The following is a 19,949-nucleotide window of genomic DNA, read 5'->3' on the forward strand; positions in this document are numbered from 1 at the left end:
TGAGACAAAACAATGACAAGTTGCTTTCATTTAAAACAGCTCAAACTTCCATTTAAATCTGGAACTTAATTAAGCCTTGTCTGTGAAACCGGCCATAAGTTTGTTATAGGCCTACATGTTTTTACTAAAAACAGCAGTCAGCATGAATTCACAAAAATCCATACATTTACACATATTAAAAAAACAAAATGTTTATATATTTATACACTTTTTGCCATTGAGATGACTTGGGAAAAGTGTCCCAATCAACCTGAATTCACCCTATTTATATATCACCCTATATTTAATATCTTAACCATTGCATATCTATATATATATATATATATATATATGTATGTATATATATATATATATATATATATATATATATATATATATATATATATATATAAATTGATAATTCAGTGAAGTAGACAAATTACAAGGGACAACAATTCTTTTTAAAGAATAAGATCCATCTTTAGTTTTTATTTGCTTTTTTTCATTTAGTCATATTCTGTGTCTTATAATTCAGACTGAAAGAACCTGTAATAGTACATCAGCAGAAAGAGGAAAGGTTTTTGACACTTTGTGATTGACATTCACAAAAATATATATATATATTTAAATATAGCTACAGGACACAGTGATCAAGAATACGGGTCTCCTATTCGGTGCAAAGTGTGTGTGTGTGTGTGTGTGTGTGTGTGTGTGTGTGTGTGTAGTCGGCAGAGGATACTGGTGAGACAGACACCAGCTATCTCCCTGAGAATAAATCTTTTTTTGTGTGTGAAACACACAGAGCAGAAACATTTCTTCTACAAAAACAAAATAAACATTGAATGGGTGACTGAATGAGACAAACACAATCTTGTCTTGACAGGAAGGCATGCATCGAAGGCCTAGAGGTGGGGATTGTCAAAACAACACATTTAAAAATACATTACACTGACAGAATTCCCATACTTCTGTTTCTTAATCCAAGGGCAGGCTACAGTCCTTGACGTGAGAGAGGTTTGTAATGTTGGGCACACAAAAAGAATACAGATTTCCTTTTGTTCATTAAAAACTGAGATACAAAACCATATCATTTCTCTTTCATACAGAATACAATATCATTCATTCATCTGAATCACTGAACACCAGTTGTGTAGTATATATAGCAGGACTATAAACAATACCGTGAACCTTGAATCAAAGGAGTAGCTGAGAACTCTTTTGAAACTGTTTTTGTCGTACTGTGGTGCAGGAGTAGTAAAAACAGAATGGAAGGATGCGATCCGGGCCACAGAAATGGACAAAAGGAGAGGTGATCAACAATTTACAAAATAATACAACAGAAACCACAGCCATGCTCACTGGCCACAAGCAAATGCGATGCATGTGGTGAATCTGTACCCGAAACCTACAGGACTGAGCATTAATGGAATCTCCTTTTCTTTTGGTTTGTGAAAGCATCTGAAAGCCACTAGACAGGAGGAAGGGTCTCCCAACATCAGGATTTTCCCAGATCTGTACGCATCAACAGAACAATGTCAAAGTCGGCATCCCATCCAGCTCGGCTCTCCTGTCCGGAGCAGCTCCAGAACAAAATGGGCAAAAGTCAGTTCAAACCCAGTTCAATTTCTCTGGTCCGGTACTTCCATGCACACGCTGGAAGAATTCAAAAGCCGGCTGATGAAAGTCCTGGCTCATGCTTTTCTTTAATAACATTCCCATCTCTCTTCCTTAACCTGCTCCACCTTTCTCTCTCTCTCTCTCTCTCTCTCTCTCTCTCATTCACTCTCTTGACTAAAAAGACTAATTTATTTACATTCCTATTCAAAATAATCTTTTTGAAATGTCCATATAAATGAAATGAACATTTAATTGTTTCTCATTCTAAAGTGGCATTTACAAGGGAAGGGGACATGGGACTGAGGTTTCTCATTGCTTTAAAATGACAACAAAAAAATAAGGTGCAGCACCAAACACTGTCAAAATGTGCCTGAGCAAATAAGAGCATGTGTGGATGGAATCACTGCTTCGAAAGTTGTGTTCGCCAATCCTTTACAGTCATGCCCAAGTTTGCAAACTCCTTATCTATCACTATTCTATTGAATAACAGTTCTGCATTTAATAATGTGTCCTGTTGCAGTCAGAAGTTGAGTCTAATACTGTGCTGAAAGTGTCAAGTTCAGCTGAATATGAGGTATGAGATTATGTAAATAACTGTTGAAGTGAGGATTGTGTGGTTTTCTTTACTTTATTGTAACAAAACAAGGCATTCACAAACGTTTGGTCATGACTGAACGTTTGTAGTGATTATCAGGGTGTTTTATTGCACATTAGAAAAGAGTTTAGCACACTTATGTTTTCTGGTTCGTTTAAAAAGTAAGTTTTAAAGGAATATTCCAGGTTAAATACACGTTAAACTCAGATGCTAACAGATAAAGTTAAGCACTGGAAGGGCAAGTTGTTTTGTACAGTTGTTTTGCCCCATAGACTTCCACTATAAGTGCATTTCTGTCAATGCATGTGTTTGTATTCACAAACTGAGAGATGATTTTCTAAAGCTTTTGAAATTATTTTTCTAAATGTATTATTTTAAACTTTTATTTATTAGTATTATGACAAATTTGTATTTAACATGGAATGTTCATTTAAAGTTGCACTGGTAATATTGGTCCCTTCATTTTAAATGAACATTCTGGGCACATTAGGGCTTTTTTTTTCTTTAAGTGGATTGTCAAAGTCTCATAAAGCGTAACGCAAGACCAAAAGTGCATTGTGTACATTCGGTCTCAAATCAGAATAAGTGCCTTCGCTTCGTGGGATACATTCATGATTCGTCTGAGGATGAAAAACGAGGGGGGAGAGGGAGGAAAAAAGCGATGTTAGCGCTTAAAGAGTGTTACGGTGGGGAAGGACGTGTGACCGTCGCCTTGTACGTAGGATGCACTTCATTAAAAAGTTGCTGTGCTCTCCTGAATGTTCATGTGGAAGAGAGTTTGATCCTGTAAAATTCTTAAAATCATATTTATAAAACCTCCTTTTTTTTAAAAAAAAACCTCCTTTGAAAAAAATCATTTAAATCTCTTTGTGTGCAGATGCAGAAGGAATAGTAGCATGCTTAGACATCAACATGTTGGGACAAAGGGCCCTTGCAAGCATACATCTGTACATTAAAGATCATTTAGGAGTGTTTCCGTAAAATAATAACAGACGTGAGAGCACAATTCCAGGAATAATTCATATACGAGTATGTTTGTATGTCGAATCTGAAATACTTTGCATGGTTTGTAGTGTACTGTGTGTGTATGCTAACAGTGCTGCAATAGACTGAGGATTCTCCCTGGAGGTTTTTAAAACAAAATGACATTTAACAGGTAATGGCCACTCTTCAACACAAGCCTATAATTTCCCCTTCGCACTCTCTCTCTCATTCTCTCCCTCACTATCTCCCTCTCTCTAACTGTTGGTGGAGTCAGGGAAGTTGATCTCGCTGCCGAACACTTCCCTGTACAGAGGCGGGAAGCTGTAGGCTGTTTCCGGGTGAACCAGGCGGAAGAAATCCAGCTTGTCAATATGCAGGTTACTGATCGTCTTCATCTGCGGTAGTTTGGACACCATCTGCGAACACAAGACAACGAGAGTGTCTAGATCAGATATTCCAAAATCAAGAACTAAACCTACTGGATGTTTTAAGTCTGACCTTTGGATTAGTGCACAAACATGTTTTTTTTGCATGGATATTTAGCAGTACATAAATCAACCAACCCATGGAACAGAAACTACACTACCATTCAAAAGTTTGGCGTTGGTAAGATTTTTTTGAAAGAAGTCTCTTATGCTCACCAAGGTTGCATTTATTCTATCAAGAATACAGTAAAAACAGCAATATTGTGAAATATTATATTATGAAATAATTTATTCCTAGTTATCAGTCACACTATCCTTCAGAAATCATTCTAATATGCTGATTTGCTGCATAAAAAAATACTTAAAAATAAAAATCTGCCTGCCTCTATGGGAATTTAACATAGGGGTGTACTCACTTATGCACCATGTATTTTAAGGAAGAACATTTATTTATTTACGATACATTATTCATTCACAAAGAAAATTGGTGTCCTAAAAGGTTGGATTTTTCCTAATTTTTTAAATGAAGGCATTAAGTTCAATTTCCAAAATATGATTTTTTATTCCTCTTTTTAGTCAACTTTAGCATGGGTGTATTCACTTATGCATTGCACTGTATATATATATATATATATATATATATATATATATATATATATATATATATAACAACATTCAGTTCTGGTTTTCGAATCTCATTGGCTGAGAGCCTTTTCCAGCCATGCAATATTCTACTAATATTACATGGAAACCATTTCACAATTTGTATCACTCTGCTTGTTTCTGCCGTATCTATACTGGGAGCATTTCTCACAGCGAGCGTCAATGGTGGAGGAGCAATTTTACAAATACTACTGTTATCGTGTCACGGAATGTAGTTTTAAGAGTTTTTAGGCGAGAATTAGATAAGTCTTTCTCAACTGGTGGGTCGTGACCCAAATGTGGGTTGCAAGACCATTCTGAGTGTGTAGTCAAAGAAACAACAATAAAAAAACATGATTCAAAATGTTTTATTTTGAAAGACATGTGGGAAAGCTGTTTACTCTTCTGTTAGATGCAGTTTAAGTAAAGAGTTTGTGTTTTCCTGATTCAGTATCTGCTGTCAGATGAGATGTTGTCAGGCTATATATGTCAGTGTCATTATTCTAACGTTATTTTTGTAACTTGATACAAAATAAAAATCTCACCTCAGAAAAAAGAACTTTCATTTCCTGTCAGCACGTGCTGTATACCACTTCACTATATATAAAGAGCAAAAGAAATTACGTGCATGCAACGTCATAGTCCTCATTCAGTCAGTCACGTTCAACTGACGTCATGGGGTCCTAACGTCTCTGTGCCCTCCTTCAGGGAACGGGTGTTACATTAGTAACCTAGACGTTACGTTGTCAATTAGTAAGTCAGGAAATTACCAAAAAGTACCAATAAAGTTGGGAAGGATTTGCATGCAAGTATGTGATGTTTATTCTATTCATCAGGAGCAGCTTCCATATGTTTCATTAACAGTTCATGTTAGTATTGTGTATTTAGCATGTTAACTGTTGTTTCTGTTATTTTGTTAATTTTCATACCAACTTACTAACTTTAAATGCTATATCAGATGCAGACAATACACTCGCTTTGTAGATATCTCTCTCATACATTCTTTTTTTATATGTGGCGGAAGGAAGTAGTTCCGCACAAAAGAGGAAGATACTCCATCGTCTCCACTCCATTTATTTACACACTTGTGCCGTCAAACTGTTGTGTAAAAGCAATATCACACTTGTCGTGCGATATGGCTCTATATCAGCAGCACAGGTGTGATTACCTACAGCCTCGTGCCAATGGCCTACTCACAGCTATGCTACTGATATAGAGCCATATCGCACTCATACTCGTGTGATATTGCTCATATATATATATATATATATATATATACAGTGCAATGCATAAGTGAATACACCCATGCTAAAGTTGACTAAAAAGAGGAATAAAAAATCATATTTTGGAAATTGAACTTAATGCCTTAATTTAAAAAATTAGGAAAAATCCAACCTTTAAGGACACCAATTTTCTTTGTGAATGAATAATGTATCGTAAATAAATAAATGTTCTTTCTTAAAATACATGGTGCATAAGTGAGTACACCCCTATGTTAAATTCCCATAGAGGCAGGCAGATTTTTATTTTTAAGTATTTTTTTTTTTTTTTTTTTTTAGGATACTATGCATCCTGATAAAGTTCCCTTGGCCTTTGGAATTAAAATAGCCCCACATCATCACATAGCATTCACCATACCTAGAGATTGGCATGATTTTATTTCAGTTAGCCTAAAAGCTAGTTTGATTTGCATTGAGAGATGATCTTATGGAAAGTACCCCATGCCAATCTCTAGGTATGGTGAAGGCTATGTGATGATGTGGGGCTATTTTAATTCCAAAGGCCAAGGGAACTTTATCAGGATGCATAGTATCCTAAATTTTTTTTTTTTTAAATACTTAAAAATAAAAATCTGCCTGCCTCTATGGGAATTTAACATAGGGGTGTACTCACTTATGCACCATGTATTTTAAGGAAGAACATTTATTTATTTACGATACATTATTCATTCACAAAGAAAATTGCTGTCCTTAAAGGTTGGATTTTTCCTAATTTTTTAAATTAAGGCTTTAAGTTCAATTTCCAAAATATGATTTTTTATTCCTCTTTTTAGTCAACTTTAGCATGGGTGTATTCACTTATGCATTGCACTGTATGTATATGTGTGTGTGTGTGTGTGTGTGTGTGTGTGTGTGTGTGTCTTGTTCCTCACCTTGTCCAGTTTCTCAGAAGTGGCTCCGTTCATGTGCATGCTGTGTTGAAGGGCCACGTAAACCTTCTCTTGGAGCTTCTGAACCTGCTGAGACTCCGTCAACCATGGCCGATCTGAGCAGCACACAAACACAGAGCAGGGGTTTCAAACTGTGAGAATGTGTCTCATTTTATGCAAGTATGCAAGTCTGACCATGGCACATGCTACCTTTTCTTGAGAGCACATAAACCCAGCTTTAAAATCCTTTTCTTCTGGGAATAAGTCGCTAAATTGGTAGCAGACATAGGTGTGAGTGTCTCACCTGGAGCCAGCAAGACCGCAGCGCTGAATAAAGCCATTTCCTCCTCGCTCAGCTGAAGACGACTCAGACTTCTAGCCAATTCAAAGACAGTGTTCACCAGGTCATCACACCCTACAAACACATACACATGCTAGTTACCATGTTGAAGATGAAGAAATAAATTACATTTCCATTGAGGTCCATAATTTGCCCAGAGCCAATCTCTTTTTGTTTAACATGACATGATTTAATGGATCTGTTGGGTTCCATTAATGTAAAAGAGGAACTATAAAGGAAATTATTAGATGTTCTGGGCACAAAGCTTCAGGTAATTTGTGAGAGTAATGCAGACTTAAGCAATAACTTAAAACAGTCTTTATCGTGAGTATAATAGTTTGTAGTGTCTGTATTGTGCATTTAAAGTCGCAATGAAACGGAAGTAGAGTAGTGACAGAAATGTTCTTCCTCATTGACTTGGCTCTATGCACCAGTTAATCAAGAGAAGATCTATAACATGCATTTAAAAAATAAATAGGCTGACTTGCTGAATATTGCTGTTATATTGCTGACCCAATTTGAAAAAAGCTAATAAAAAAAAGAAATGGTATTATCTACAAATCATTCGAATAACTTATTTCAAGAATAAAAGTCTTTATGTAATATGTTTTGCAGTGAGTGCTTTCTGCAATGCTTCCCTTTAACGTTGATGAGCTATTACTCACCCAAGCATCACTTGTATTTACTAACTGGGTTAAAAACCCATTAGCTCTTGTGCCTTATTGATTCATGACGCCTCCATTCTTGCTCTTAAAAGGCTGCTGGTGTTGTGCATTATAAAGTAAAAGAGGATGCGTTTGAATTGACTTTGAATAATTGTGTTCTGCTTACTGCATAGTATACACTGAATATTGTTTATATAGTTTTGCATTATGAAAAGATACACATTTCAAACAGCAGTTTTCTGCTACATTGTAATCACATGACCTGATTACATTTGTCACAATCTCAGATTCTCAACTCAATCTTATATGCATGTTTAATTCTGCAAGGGTATCCAGTTATTCTACTGAAAATTGTATTTTGCATTTGCAATCCAATTAGTCTAAGATCGTCTTGACAGTCTGATTAAATAAAGAGTCAAGAAACATATGTTAATAACTGTTGCTGACATTGGCTGAACATGGAAAAACATACTACTATATAGATTAAATAGTATGTAGTATCCTAACATGCTATTCTGAATTCAGTGATTGCATCTAGTTTATTCATCAAATAGGAAATGGAAATTCAAATTTAGTCCATTACATTGTAGGATGCAGAACCCAGTATGAATGTGTTGTTTATTCCACATTTTCTCATATATATCAGGTCAGTACTCTGAAATAGTATGCTTAAGATGGTAGCATGCTATTCTGAACATTTCCAGACACTCACCGAGAGCTTTGAAGAGCTGAGGGCTGGCAAACTTGCCATCAAAAAACATTGTGTTGTTGGAAGAGTTGTAAGCACGACACATTCGGATCAGCAAGACTTCCAGACATCCTGGAATAGTAATAGAGAGAAAGAGGGCGGCAAAAAAAAATGGGATGGGGAAAAAAGCAGAAAAGGAACAGAGAGAGAGAGAAAGAGAGAGAGAGAGGGAGAGAGAGACGGAGACAGAGACAAAAAGATAGACAGACAGAAAGAGAAAGATAGAGAGAAAACAAATAAAAAAGTGCAAGAGAGAGGGAAGGAAAAGCGGGAATATGCTCCTCCGTGCAAAAATACACACAGATTTTTTTTTTTTTTTTTTACCAAATATGGGAACAATAAACACCATCAAAATGAAATGTCATTGTGTTTGTGATTGTTAAAAATGACATTTAGAGTTTTGTTTATTGAAGGGTTTTTTCCATACGGTAGGAGTAAAAGAGTAGATAGAATGTTGGAGAAACAAACACAAGAGGAGACAAACGTTAATGCAAGTTTCAAGTTTAAGCAGAACGTGGACAGAACAGAATCCAGTGGGGCGAATTCACAAAACAGTTGCCCCACGTCGTTATTCCAAGAAAACAAAAGTGCCCCACCCACAATCCAGTTTAACCAGCCACTAAATGCACTGAAATAGTTCTTCTTGTACTGTGTCTGTATTTTTTTTTATCGGCAGCAGAAAATTACCAATTGACAGTATAATAATGCAGAATGGCATTTTATCCAGGCATATATCCAAACACAATGCAGTCAAGCACAAATTGCGCATTTTAAAGAGTCATTTCAGGTGTTTGGATCACAATGCATCATCCACATCCAAGCACTCTGCTAGACTGAAAACTGTGCTGTGGAAATGCGACTAATTTACTGAGCGTTTAGCATTACCACATGTCAATACCTGGCCTCAGAGTATTCTAAATGTAGTATGAAAGACAATGCTCAAGAAACTGAGAGTTTTCTGGAATTATCTAATGGTGTTATCATAACAATAGTAATAGTGATGGAACTAATAATGAGATTGAACGGCCGCTTAGGGCCACATCAGAAATGCCACATCATGGCAGTAAATGGATAAAGTGCTGCAGATGAGAAATCTGTTGTATAATCAGGGATTAGCAATCTGTAATCCGTGTGGGACTAAGGCAGCACTGACCTGCTTTGAGCAGGATGATCTGGTCATTCTGGCAGAGGTCCATGAATCCAGAGATGCGCTTGGCGAACTCCACAACGTACTGGATGGCGTTTGTAATATGCAGGGCGCACTGCTGCCACATCCATTCTGCAGACTGAAAGCACAGAGATTGATAATACAGCCGTTAACAAGGAGACAAATCAGCAAGCACAATCAAAAGAGATGTAGTATGATGATGCTGTACCTTGAGCTGAAAGCTGCAGGTTTCTTCAGGTGTGTAGAGGTTCCAGGTGAGTTTCTTCAGCTCTTCTGGGCTGTACTGACACGTCTCCAGGTGAGACTTCACCACGTTTTGAGTGATCCGCTCTGAACATAATTTCAACACATTAGCACATTTTCCTTTAGTATCTGTCTATCTAGATATAAACAGACATAAGCAGAATCAGAAATAATGTACATATCTAAATAAGGAACATATTATATAGATATATCCATCTATAGATGCAAATATAGATTATAAAATATATATTATAATTAATCATCTATAGACATAAATACAGACAGATTATATAATCTATAAAAATAACCTACATAAATAAAATGTATTTAAAATGTAAGCATTTTTGTAGAACCAAACCATATATTATATAGATATATCAGTAACACTACAATAATGTTTACTTTGTTAAACATAGCATTACTTCTAAAGCATTTTTATTCTTAGTTAATGTTAATTTCAACATTTACTAATACTTACTTAAAATCAAAAATGTGTATTACGAACATTAGCAAAGATGAATAAATACTGTAATAATTGTATTGCTTATTGTTAGTTAATGCATTAATTAAGGTTAACAAATAAGACTTTAGTGTAAAGTGTTATCTATTTATTGATATATATATATATATATATATTATAAAATACAAAATGTTATAAATAAATAGGTAGGCTATATACACTGATATATGATGTGCGATAAATTCATGCAAAAATAATAAATATCATGAGCTGTAAAGTAAATTTTAATTTATTTTTTATTAAATCTAATGGTAACACTAGTTTAGGGTCCAAACCAATAAAATTGCCTATTTGCATGCATATTACTAGGATTTTGGCTGTTTATTAGCACTTATAAAGCACATATTAAAGCCTTATTCTGCATGACCATATTCTACATCCCTTAATCCAATTCCAACCCAATACATAAACGTAACAACCACCTTACTAACTATTAATAAACAGTAATTAGGATTTTTTTAGGGCAAAAGTCATAGTTAATAATAAGTTAATAGTGAGAATTGGACCCTAAACTAAAGTGTGATTTATGCTCATTTTATTGCAATAAATTTTTTTATTTTGTCCGAACAGGAGGATTTTCAGTAATGAGAATTTAAGGTAAAATTGTTATTAAAATAATTTCAGAATATCAATCTAAACTGATTAAAATTATGATCATAAAATGTGAATCTATAATGGCAGCTCACCTATGTCGTGTAGAGAGCAGTTGTCTGGTAAAGAGCTCAGGAGAGAGTGTGTAAATAGGCTGTTTTCAGGCAGGATGTACTCATGCTTGACTCTCACAGATTCTGCAAAATCTACAGAGCTGGGTCCCGGAGAGCTCTGATTGGATGAACTTCCACTTCCTGCGCTCCCAGACCCGCCAAGCATCTCCAGAGCGCAGTACTCGCCCGCCTCCTCTGGGGTGAGCGGCAGGTCGAATAGCAAGCCGTCGGGCAGCGTGGCGATGTCGTCCAGGTCGCTGAGGTTGGAGCTGGATCCTCCACTGCTGTACGGTCGGCTGTGTGCGCTGTCTTCGCCCGTATCCTCACAGTCATGTGATGCCAGACCGCCACCTAAACCCGCCAGGCAGTCTCGAGACAGCTGCTGGTGCCGCTGCACCTCTGCATACAGGCTGTCCCGCTGTTTCTTTGACATTCGGCCAAACTTCACCGCTACAGAAAGCCAAAGTGAGACTTACTTTTACTAATTATTTAAATAGCATTTATATGATTTATTTATATTTATATACAAAATTTTGGGGTCCAAATTTGTTTTGTTTTTACTCATTCAGCAAGACATGGAAGGTTGTTTCCGCCACAGAATAAAACATTTTAAAATATAATTGTGACTTTTTACAGTTTACATCTTGCAATTCTGACTTTTCTTTTCAGAATTGAGTGATATAAACTCACAATTGTGTGTTATAAAGTCAGAAATGCCTGATACAAACTCGCAATTGAGAAAAATAAAGTCAGAATGGCGAGATATAAATTTGCAGTTTAGAGTTATAAAGTCAGAATTGCGAGTTTATATCTCGTCATTCTGACTTTATTTTTCTCAATTGCGAGTTTATATCTGGTACAAAAAATAGTCGTAGTCACAAAAATAAGAACATCTGCCCTTTGACCCTGCCCTCCTTGTCCAGTACTTATATTTGAGTCCCTATCCCTAAAATTCAGCTGGTGGGGTAGTTTGACGTTAAGACTCGCGCTCACCATCACGGCTCATGCCAAGCGCCAGGCACTTCTGCAGACGACAGTGTTGGCAGCGGTTCCGGTTGGTTCGGTCGATCAGGCAGTTCCTCTGCCGTGAACATGAGTACATGGCATTGTTCTGCTGGCTGCGGCGGAAAAAACCCTGCAAAAAAGAAACGTCGTTACCTCGGTGTACAGGACAGATAATATCAGATGTGGCTTTGAATGGGTGTGACCTGGCATCGAATGACGAACATAAAGGAGGGATAGAGCACAAAAGGATCATTTTGTTACTGTGAGTTTAATAACAGGAAATTGCACATCTACGGTAAGAAAAGAAGACAATATGACTTAGAAATCATTAGGGAATTATAGTTGAATTCTCACCTTGCACCCTTCACACGTAATAACGCCATAGTGAATCCCGGAGGATTTGTCGCCACAGATCTTGCACGGTATAACCTCAATTTGAGCTGGAATAAAAACAACATGATTTTAAGAATTAAAAGCAAAAACGTGACCTGAACACATAGAAAAGTACATATGCACAAATACATTTTTGAAATACACCACAAATAATATCAACCAATACAGTCAGATAGAGTGATCTCTCTCACTCTGCATGGCATGAAGGACAGAAATAGCCAGAGGATTGATTTTCCGACTGAAGGGTGTATTGTGTCTCGGCTTTTACAAGAGGTTCTGATGCAACTCATATGATCAGTGGAACACAGTGTAGGGACTTTTAGAAACTAGATCCCTCCTAATTAAAAGTGAACAGTATGTAAACAAATATTGAATTATTGACAAAAACTAAATTAAAAAGGGAATTCATTAATAAATGAAATAAAGAATAAACCAAATAAATAAATGTGTGATAACAGTTGCACAATTATTATGCAATAAAATGTATTATATTAATGTACATTTTTAATAATAGTGGTTTAACCTAAAATCTTATTATAGACAACTACCCATATATATCCATTGAATTACATTAATTAAATAAATAAATAACAAATGAAGGGCATAATGAATAAATGAATGAATAAATATGCTTTGTGGTACAGTTACACAATAATTATGCAATAAAAAATTATATTTTCTAGCATAATGTTGCATGTAGTGGTGGCATGGAAAAAACTAAGCTTGCAACGACATGCTCAGCAGGAAAAAAAACATCCTCCATTTTGTCTTTCTAGCTCTGTCAGCTGAAAGCAATGACCAAGATACACTGTGGCATGCAATGGAAAAATCTGTAAGCCCTCGGGTGCCCCTCCCGCACCGCTCTCTGTGTGGTGTTATATAACCTTCGTCTGCAAACATTCCACAAACACGCCATTCAGGGCTGCTCAGTCTAATAATGCAGATGCTCCGCCTCCCTGGTACTTCTGACTGCCTATTGGTTGATGCTCGGGCAGATGTGTCTGCGACTGGCCGGCTCTAAATGTCGCTCAATTCGGCTTGGCTGTAAGCCCATGTGGACTCGCTGTCCTACTGACATACTTTCTCAGTGAAAAGGGGAGGGCGGCTGTGGGCGGATCTCCTGTGCATGTCATTTGAATAGGCCTTTCCCTTCTCTCTGTTAAGGTGGTCTCAACAGGAACACATAAGAATTGACACTTAGGCACAAACTAAATTTAAATTTTTTTTGGCAGATAATACTCTGTGTAATGAATACAATTTTGTATCAATATTTACATTATCATTACTATTTTTTTTGATTATTTTATTTATATATTTAATAATAAATGTTTAAATTAAAATCTTGATATTAATGATTTTTTTTTTTTACATAGAGACAAGGTATATATATTATATAATATGCTATATATTGGATATTGGAAAGAACAGTTCATGTTCACTCATCATGAGACGTGTCTGACATGTACGCTTCATCTGCACTTGTTTGTTTACATTAAAATTAACCCACTAGTACCGCTATTCTTTTGCTTCACTTTCCTTGCTTTTAAGATTCATTCCTCAGAAAAAGTATTTTCGTCGCTTCATAACATTAAGGTTGAACCACTGTAGTCACATGGACTATTTTTCACAATGCCTTTCTGGGGCTTGAAAGTGGTGGTTACGTTGCAGCCATTGTGGGGTCAGAAAGCTCTAGGATTTCACCGAAAATATTTGTATTTGTGTTCTGAAGATGAACGAAGGTCTTGAGGGTGAGTAATGGGGATGTTTTCAGTTTTCAAGGCTTTGCTGTTTGCAAATAGTCATTTAGGTTCTACTTGAATATGAAAAAAAACTGATGTCTATATTCATGCTATTGTTAAATGACTTTTCTGTTAAAAGCAAATTCAGGTTTGCAAGAACTGCAGCTCTTCAAGCCTTTGGCACAGACACCAATGTGGAAGAGAACATTTTCCAGAACACATTTATGCTTAACTGTAAGATGTCCGGAAGAAATTATTTCTGCTGGCATGCTTAAGGGAAAAACATATAACACTTCAGACATTCTTTCAAGGCCTCCTTAATATGGTAGTGTAAATGTTTCTCTGTAGCCTTTAATGCCTTTACAAACAAGACAACATGAAAATAATGTTTTGCTTTTCTCTCTTAGAGTCTCCCACAAGATTTCAACCCCAAGCAGACACACACTGAAACTCTTTAACTCTCTTCAACTGACCATAAAGAGACAGAGAGAGCAGTGCAAAATCAATCAGAAAGGGTGAGTGCCAGATTTAGCATAGATGCTGATAAGGCAAAATCTGTGTTTTTCTTCATGATTAACTTGTTGTCAATGTAATAATAATTCCCTTCCATCATTTTACTAGTCTTAAGTTGTCACTTGTATTGTTGTCATGTTTACTCTGATTGTCCAAGAAGCTCTAGTGGTGAAGAAGTGCTTCAGGGAAGAAGACTGAGATCAACAGAAGCTGTTTTCATTTCCATAAGGTAAATGAGCTTCGGTGTATGTTTGCTGACAATGTTTATATGTGAATAAATGCCTAACCTAAATCTGTTCATCATATAAAGCTATTGTGTCGCTTCTGAAAATTTGGACTAAATCGCTCTATTCATATGGATAAGATTTACGCTCTTTATGAACTTTTTGAAGTGACAAAGTGTTAGTTGCGTAGCCTGTCAATGGAGGGAGGGACTACACTGTAGTTGTAGCTGAGGCCTGGAAGAGATTGGTTCATGTTGTCGCTTTGAATCCACTTTGCAGCTCTTCAAAAGGACGAGGACTTGCGCTAGAATTGATACGGTAAAACCGACGCCATCGTTACTGTTCGTATTGTATCAAGTGCCAAGGAAGCCTCTGAAGCTGAAATTCAGATATGGTAATGGACGTTTCATTTCCGACATGCACTGTAAGCGTCAATCACAACAAACTAGGCCACTGACCAATCAGAGCAGAGCAGGCTCTCGGAAAGGAGGGTTTTAGAGAAACTGAAACTTCTGACAAACTGTTTTCAGACTCTTTAGAAAAATGAGGTGATGTGCAATGTATATTTTGTTTTTTGAGCTTTGATGCATGTAAATCTGTTGTAGGAGACCTCCTAAACAAAATGAGGAACCTTTAAAATAGCATAATTTCTCAAGAGACCTGCATTTTTTCCATTCTGATCTTCTGCACTTCTTTTAGCAGTTTTCAAAAGCAAGAGCAAGTCCTGTGTACCGAAAATTTGCAGAAGTATAATATGACCCCAAAATACCTAATATAGGCCTACTCATCTGTTTCATATTAGCATCACTGAGGGATCATAATGCTTTAATTTTCCACAGTCCCTTATATTCTAAATGTGTGTGATAGCATAGACAAAAAATAAAAAAATAAAGACAGACGAAGATTTAATTATTTACGTGCAGAGCAATTAAGGAAAATGGTTCAAATCTACTTTGAGCAGCAGCCTCTGTTATCTGTGTTTGCGGACAGGTGCCATAATGCAATCATGTTTGAGTACAGAACATTGTGTTAAGCAGTAAAGTCTATTGTGGTGACATAACACAAGAAGGCAGATTAGATAAGGCAGGAGTGCGTAACCGATTTTTACCGTAAGCGTTAAGGATAATGCAAGCCACTGACCCTTGGAAAAAGTAAAAGGTAAAATTTAAAATTTAGTCAAACGTGTAATTTTTTATTTTGACAAACGCATGAGGTGTAGCCATGTTTTTAATCACAATGTTTCCGCAATGGTGTGTCTCCCGTCATGGTTGGCATATGTAGGCCAGAGTAAAGAACAATGATTTAACACCCCACCTATTTTACATAATAAATTCTGAGTTTCACCCAAGCGATGTGAAATCCAGACGGCTTCACGCAAACAGAACATAATTACACAGTAGTTTCTGATAAGACTGATGAGTGTGTGAAACGGTCAGTGTGTCAGTGAGTCACTTTTCTTGAGACTCCTGCCAAATGTTCCTGCTGTCTGGTCATCATAAAATAAAGGTCATACATGCAAAGGTCCCTTTAAAGACTGCACTTATGCCAAACCAAACAGTAGGAGAGGCCATTGGCAAATGGCCACGCTCTTAAAATTTAAACCCACTCAATGGGTTTTCAAATGGCTCTCAATGGGAAAACAGCTTCATTTATGCATGCATTCGTTTGTGTGCGTTTTCTTTGATGTGAATCAATTATCATAATTTTAGTGAAAGACTTGAATCAGAACAGAGGGGATCAGAGGTACGTTAAGACCGATGACACAAGACAGACCACACAAAACTTCCAGGATTTCCATTAAAAAAATATTCCTGACAGAGTGCAGATCTGCTCTTTTTCAGTATCTATCATCCGCTACGGCTCTCCTGTCCTCCGCTACCCTCTGAACATGAGCCACGGTGTGTATATTTAAACACAGCCCCACCTCACGACAGTATGTCCGGACATGTACGCCTGCAACTGGCTTTAACATTTGTCCAGAGAGCAAACAAAATGGTTGAGACAAAATCCTCACTTTGTACGTACAGACAAGGAGGTTGGGGCACTAGGTAAATGAAATGATTTAATATTTACTCAACTCCAGGTAAAAGGTAAACCGTTCTTTTTAAGAAGCCAAGCTAAAGAACACTCTTTGGTTACACTTTATTTTAAGGTGTCTGTGTTACAGTGTAATTATTTACTGAGTAATAAAAATTAACTACATGTACTAACTATTGGGTTAGGGTAGGATTAGGATTTGGTTGACAGTTAGTTGCATGTAATTATGCATAATTTGCTGTTATTAGTAAGTACATGTAACATATGTAACAAAGACACAGTCAAAATAAAGTGTTACCCACTCTTTTTGTTCAGACTTTTTCAAAGTCAGTGAAAAACACTGTTTGAAGGAAATAACAAATTGCTGTAATCTTGATTACCACTCATGATTGTTGTCATTTGAGAAATTTATTTTTACATTTCATCCGAATTTTTGCACTTTCATCTATAAGCACAAATCAAGAGAATTTTGACTATTTACTCATCTAATTTAGATGAGAGTAGTAACGTTAATTAATTTAATGATATTAAGCTGGAAACTTTGTCATTGTAAATGAATGTAATAGTGCTTATAATAATTTAATATTATAATATATTTCACTTAATTATAACTAAATAACTAAATAAAATAGGGATATTTAGCCAGTTTTGACACTCACTAACCATCATTTTTGCATTACAAAACAATATATATAATAATGTAAATATTTTCCGGTAACTCTTTATTTTACAGTGTCCTTGTTACACGTGTTACATGTAGTTACTCTAGTAATAACTATGAATAATATTAAAACTAAAACTTATAGTATACTAAACCAAACCCTCACCCTAACCCAAACCTTATAGTAAGTACATGTAGTTAATTATTATTACTAGGTACGTAAATGTATAATTACACTGTAACACAGACACCTTAAAATAAAGTGTACCCATATTTCCATATAATAATAAATAAAGCAATTACAATTTTTGTATATTTTTTCATGTTGTTTTCATTGTTGCCAAACAATTGTACAATTTTATTATATAAAAATGATGTTGATCTATAAGTAATAACAGCATTTCATCCTGAATAGGTGAGATTACTCTAATAAATGGTTATTGTCTGTATCAAGAACGGAGTTCAAGTTCAAACTCAAGTTCATGAAGACGCAGTGGCCATATATCACTTAACAGACCACATGGGTCTACACGACTCCAGCAAAGCCCCTCCCCCTCTCTCGCGCTCTATCTCTCCCTCATTCCCTCTTTCCCTCTTTCCCTCCTGTGAATGCTGTGTAATGTTCAGTGACATAACTAGGTCAGTGGAACAGCAGGTTTGAGCGCTGCTCACACAGCCGGCAGCCGGCCATGCTGCCCTGCGAAAACAACAACACGCAACTCAACATTTACACTCAACAGTATCACGAGAACCAAATAAAGGCGAGGATTTAACTGACATTACAAAAACAAAGAGTGTTCAGCAGAAATATTTTGTTTTAAGAGACTGTATGCGTCACGATAGTGTGAGACATTTTATTCACCGAATGCAAGTTGTATCAATATTTTTTAGAGGATATATTACAGCTTATCTTCATACAGGAGAAAAAAATAATAATTTTACACTCATTACGTAATAAAACCTGTCACACAAGCCAGCATCACGACCTGCTGCTGAAAGCTTCATCCATCTGCGTCAGAATTCCAAACAAATGTTTGACATCTGTCTATGATTCATTGTAACATTTGACATAGAATGGAATGCCAACGAACATTTAAACGCGTTACAAAGTAACAAGTGTCCGCGTGGCAAATGTCACAGGGAAGCAACACACAAATCTGTGCATGAAAACATTCCTGCATTATTATATGGCTAAATGTTTAGAGAGCATTTAAAAGTAATATGCAATTGTCAATGTAATAATTATATGCCATGCAGTGCTACAAACATCTTACCTCTCATTTTGATCGCAGTTTCTTGATTCTCCAAAGTTCACTGGCGAAGAAATATTTTCGAACTAAGTAACTTAGCTAACTTGAGACAGCTACCCGAATTAAACTTTTCAACTCCGACTGTGAGCATTATTAAGAAAAGAAAATAGAAGTAAATGCGCGTGTCTAAAGGTCTTCACTTTCAGCAACAAATTCAAGTCGCATTCGACGTGTGTTATGGCGCGGTATGAAACGTCGTCCTCCCTCTCCTCTCACTCTACCCTGCTAACCTACTTTCCCTTTCAAGGGAGCTCGAGCTGCGTGATTGCGACATGAAAAGCACGTATGGAATCAGTCCAATGGCAAGACGGAACGGCATGGGCGGGTGACCTCATCGACCAGGAAACTATAAAGCATCCCTGAATCACAACAGCTTGTGTGCCTTCAGCAAGCGCTATGTTTGAATCGTTGTCTGAAAAAGTGTTTTTGTCTGTCTTAGTTAAAACTAGGCAGGAGTTTTATCACATATCATATATATATATATATATGTGTGTGTGTGTGTGTGTGTGTGTGTGTGTGTGTGTACAAACTATAACATGGCGAGCGAACAACATTATAGGAAGTGTATACATCCCTGCACTCAATATCTCACGGGTGGGGATACACACCAACTATGTGTTGTTTGTTTGGGAGTGCAGCACACCCAGTCAGCTCTCGACCATCTCGACCACTCGACCAGCGTTCCATTACGCTGCACTCCCGCCGATTGCTCTTCGAGGAAGGTGGTTCGGTTTGCACTCCCCGCGGCTTGGGTCCTGCTTCTGCCGAGGCAGAGTGTCGACTTCAGACGTGGGGTTCGCAAATGGATCTGACAGAGGGGTTTGAGACGGGCCCAGCCTTCACATGTCAGATCCAGTGCCTGGTTTGGAAGCACACTCTGCGCTTACTTCCGCCCAGGCTGAGGCCCCGGTACTGCAACTATCCAATTCTGAGGAACTGGATGTTGTTCGTATCAGAACATGAGATACTGAAGACTCGTCATTTCAGTCTTCTGCATGTGAGGAGCTTGTGGAGGTGCTCACAATTTCCATTCTGCAGGCATATCAGGCTGACCTACTAAAAGATATGAGAGTAAGTAGGTTTGTCTCTCCGTGCCACCAAGGAGACGGCCAAGTCAGTGGGCCGTTCTATGGCAGCCCTGGTGGCCACGGAGAGACACCTATGGCTGAACCTCTCAGGAATGAAGGAGAGAGAAAAAACGTTCCTTCTGGACGCCCCGCTCCGTAAACACTGTCATCGAGAGGTTCCAAGAAGAAAAAAAGCAGGCAGTGGCTTTCCAGAAATTCCT

The 19,949-nt window shown here is 37.0% G+C and overlaps 1 protein-coding gene across 2 annotated transcripts; it reads right to left on the reverse strand.

Annotated features, from left to right (window-relative positions):
* Nucleotides 1–434: 434 nt before the first annotated feature.
* rorcb (RAR-related orphan receptor C b) lies at nucleotides 435–18,893 on the reverse strand. 2 transcript variants are annotated; one of them, XM_084119633.1, is made up of 10 exons: nucleotides 18,626–18,893; nucleotides 12,139–12,224; nucleotides 11,773–11,914; nucleotides 10,762–11,229; nucleotides 9,521–9,642; nucleotides 9,298–9,430; nucleotides 8,109–8,216; nucleotides 6,696–6,806; nucleotides 6,395–6,507; nucleotides 435–3,591 (listed from the first exon to the last, which is right to left on the reverse strand). In XM_084119633.1, the coding sequence occupies exons 1-10, from the start codon at nucleotides 18,630–18,632 to the stop codon at nucleotides 3,430–3,432; spliced, it is 1,452 nt and encodes a 483-aa protein (XP_083975759.1). In that variant the 5' UTR covers nucleotides 18,633–18,893; the 3' UTR covers nucleotides 435–3,429. The 2 variants fall into 2 exon arrangements, with proteins under 2 accessions (XP_083975759.1, XP_083975760.1); XM_084119634.1 differs by lacking the exon at nucleotides 8,109–8,216 and having other exon boundaries at nucleotides 2,529–3,591.
* Nucleotides 18,894–19,949: the final 1,056 nt, after the last annotated feature.

Source organism: Abramis brama (genome assembly GCF_963993115.1).
Source record: "Abramis brama genome assembly, chromosome: 7".
Classification (NCBI taxonomy): domain Eukaryota; kingdom Metazoa; phylum Chordata; class Actinopteri; order Cypriniformes; family Leuciscidae; genus Abramis; species Abramis brama.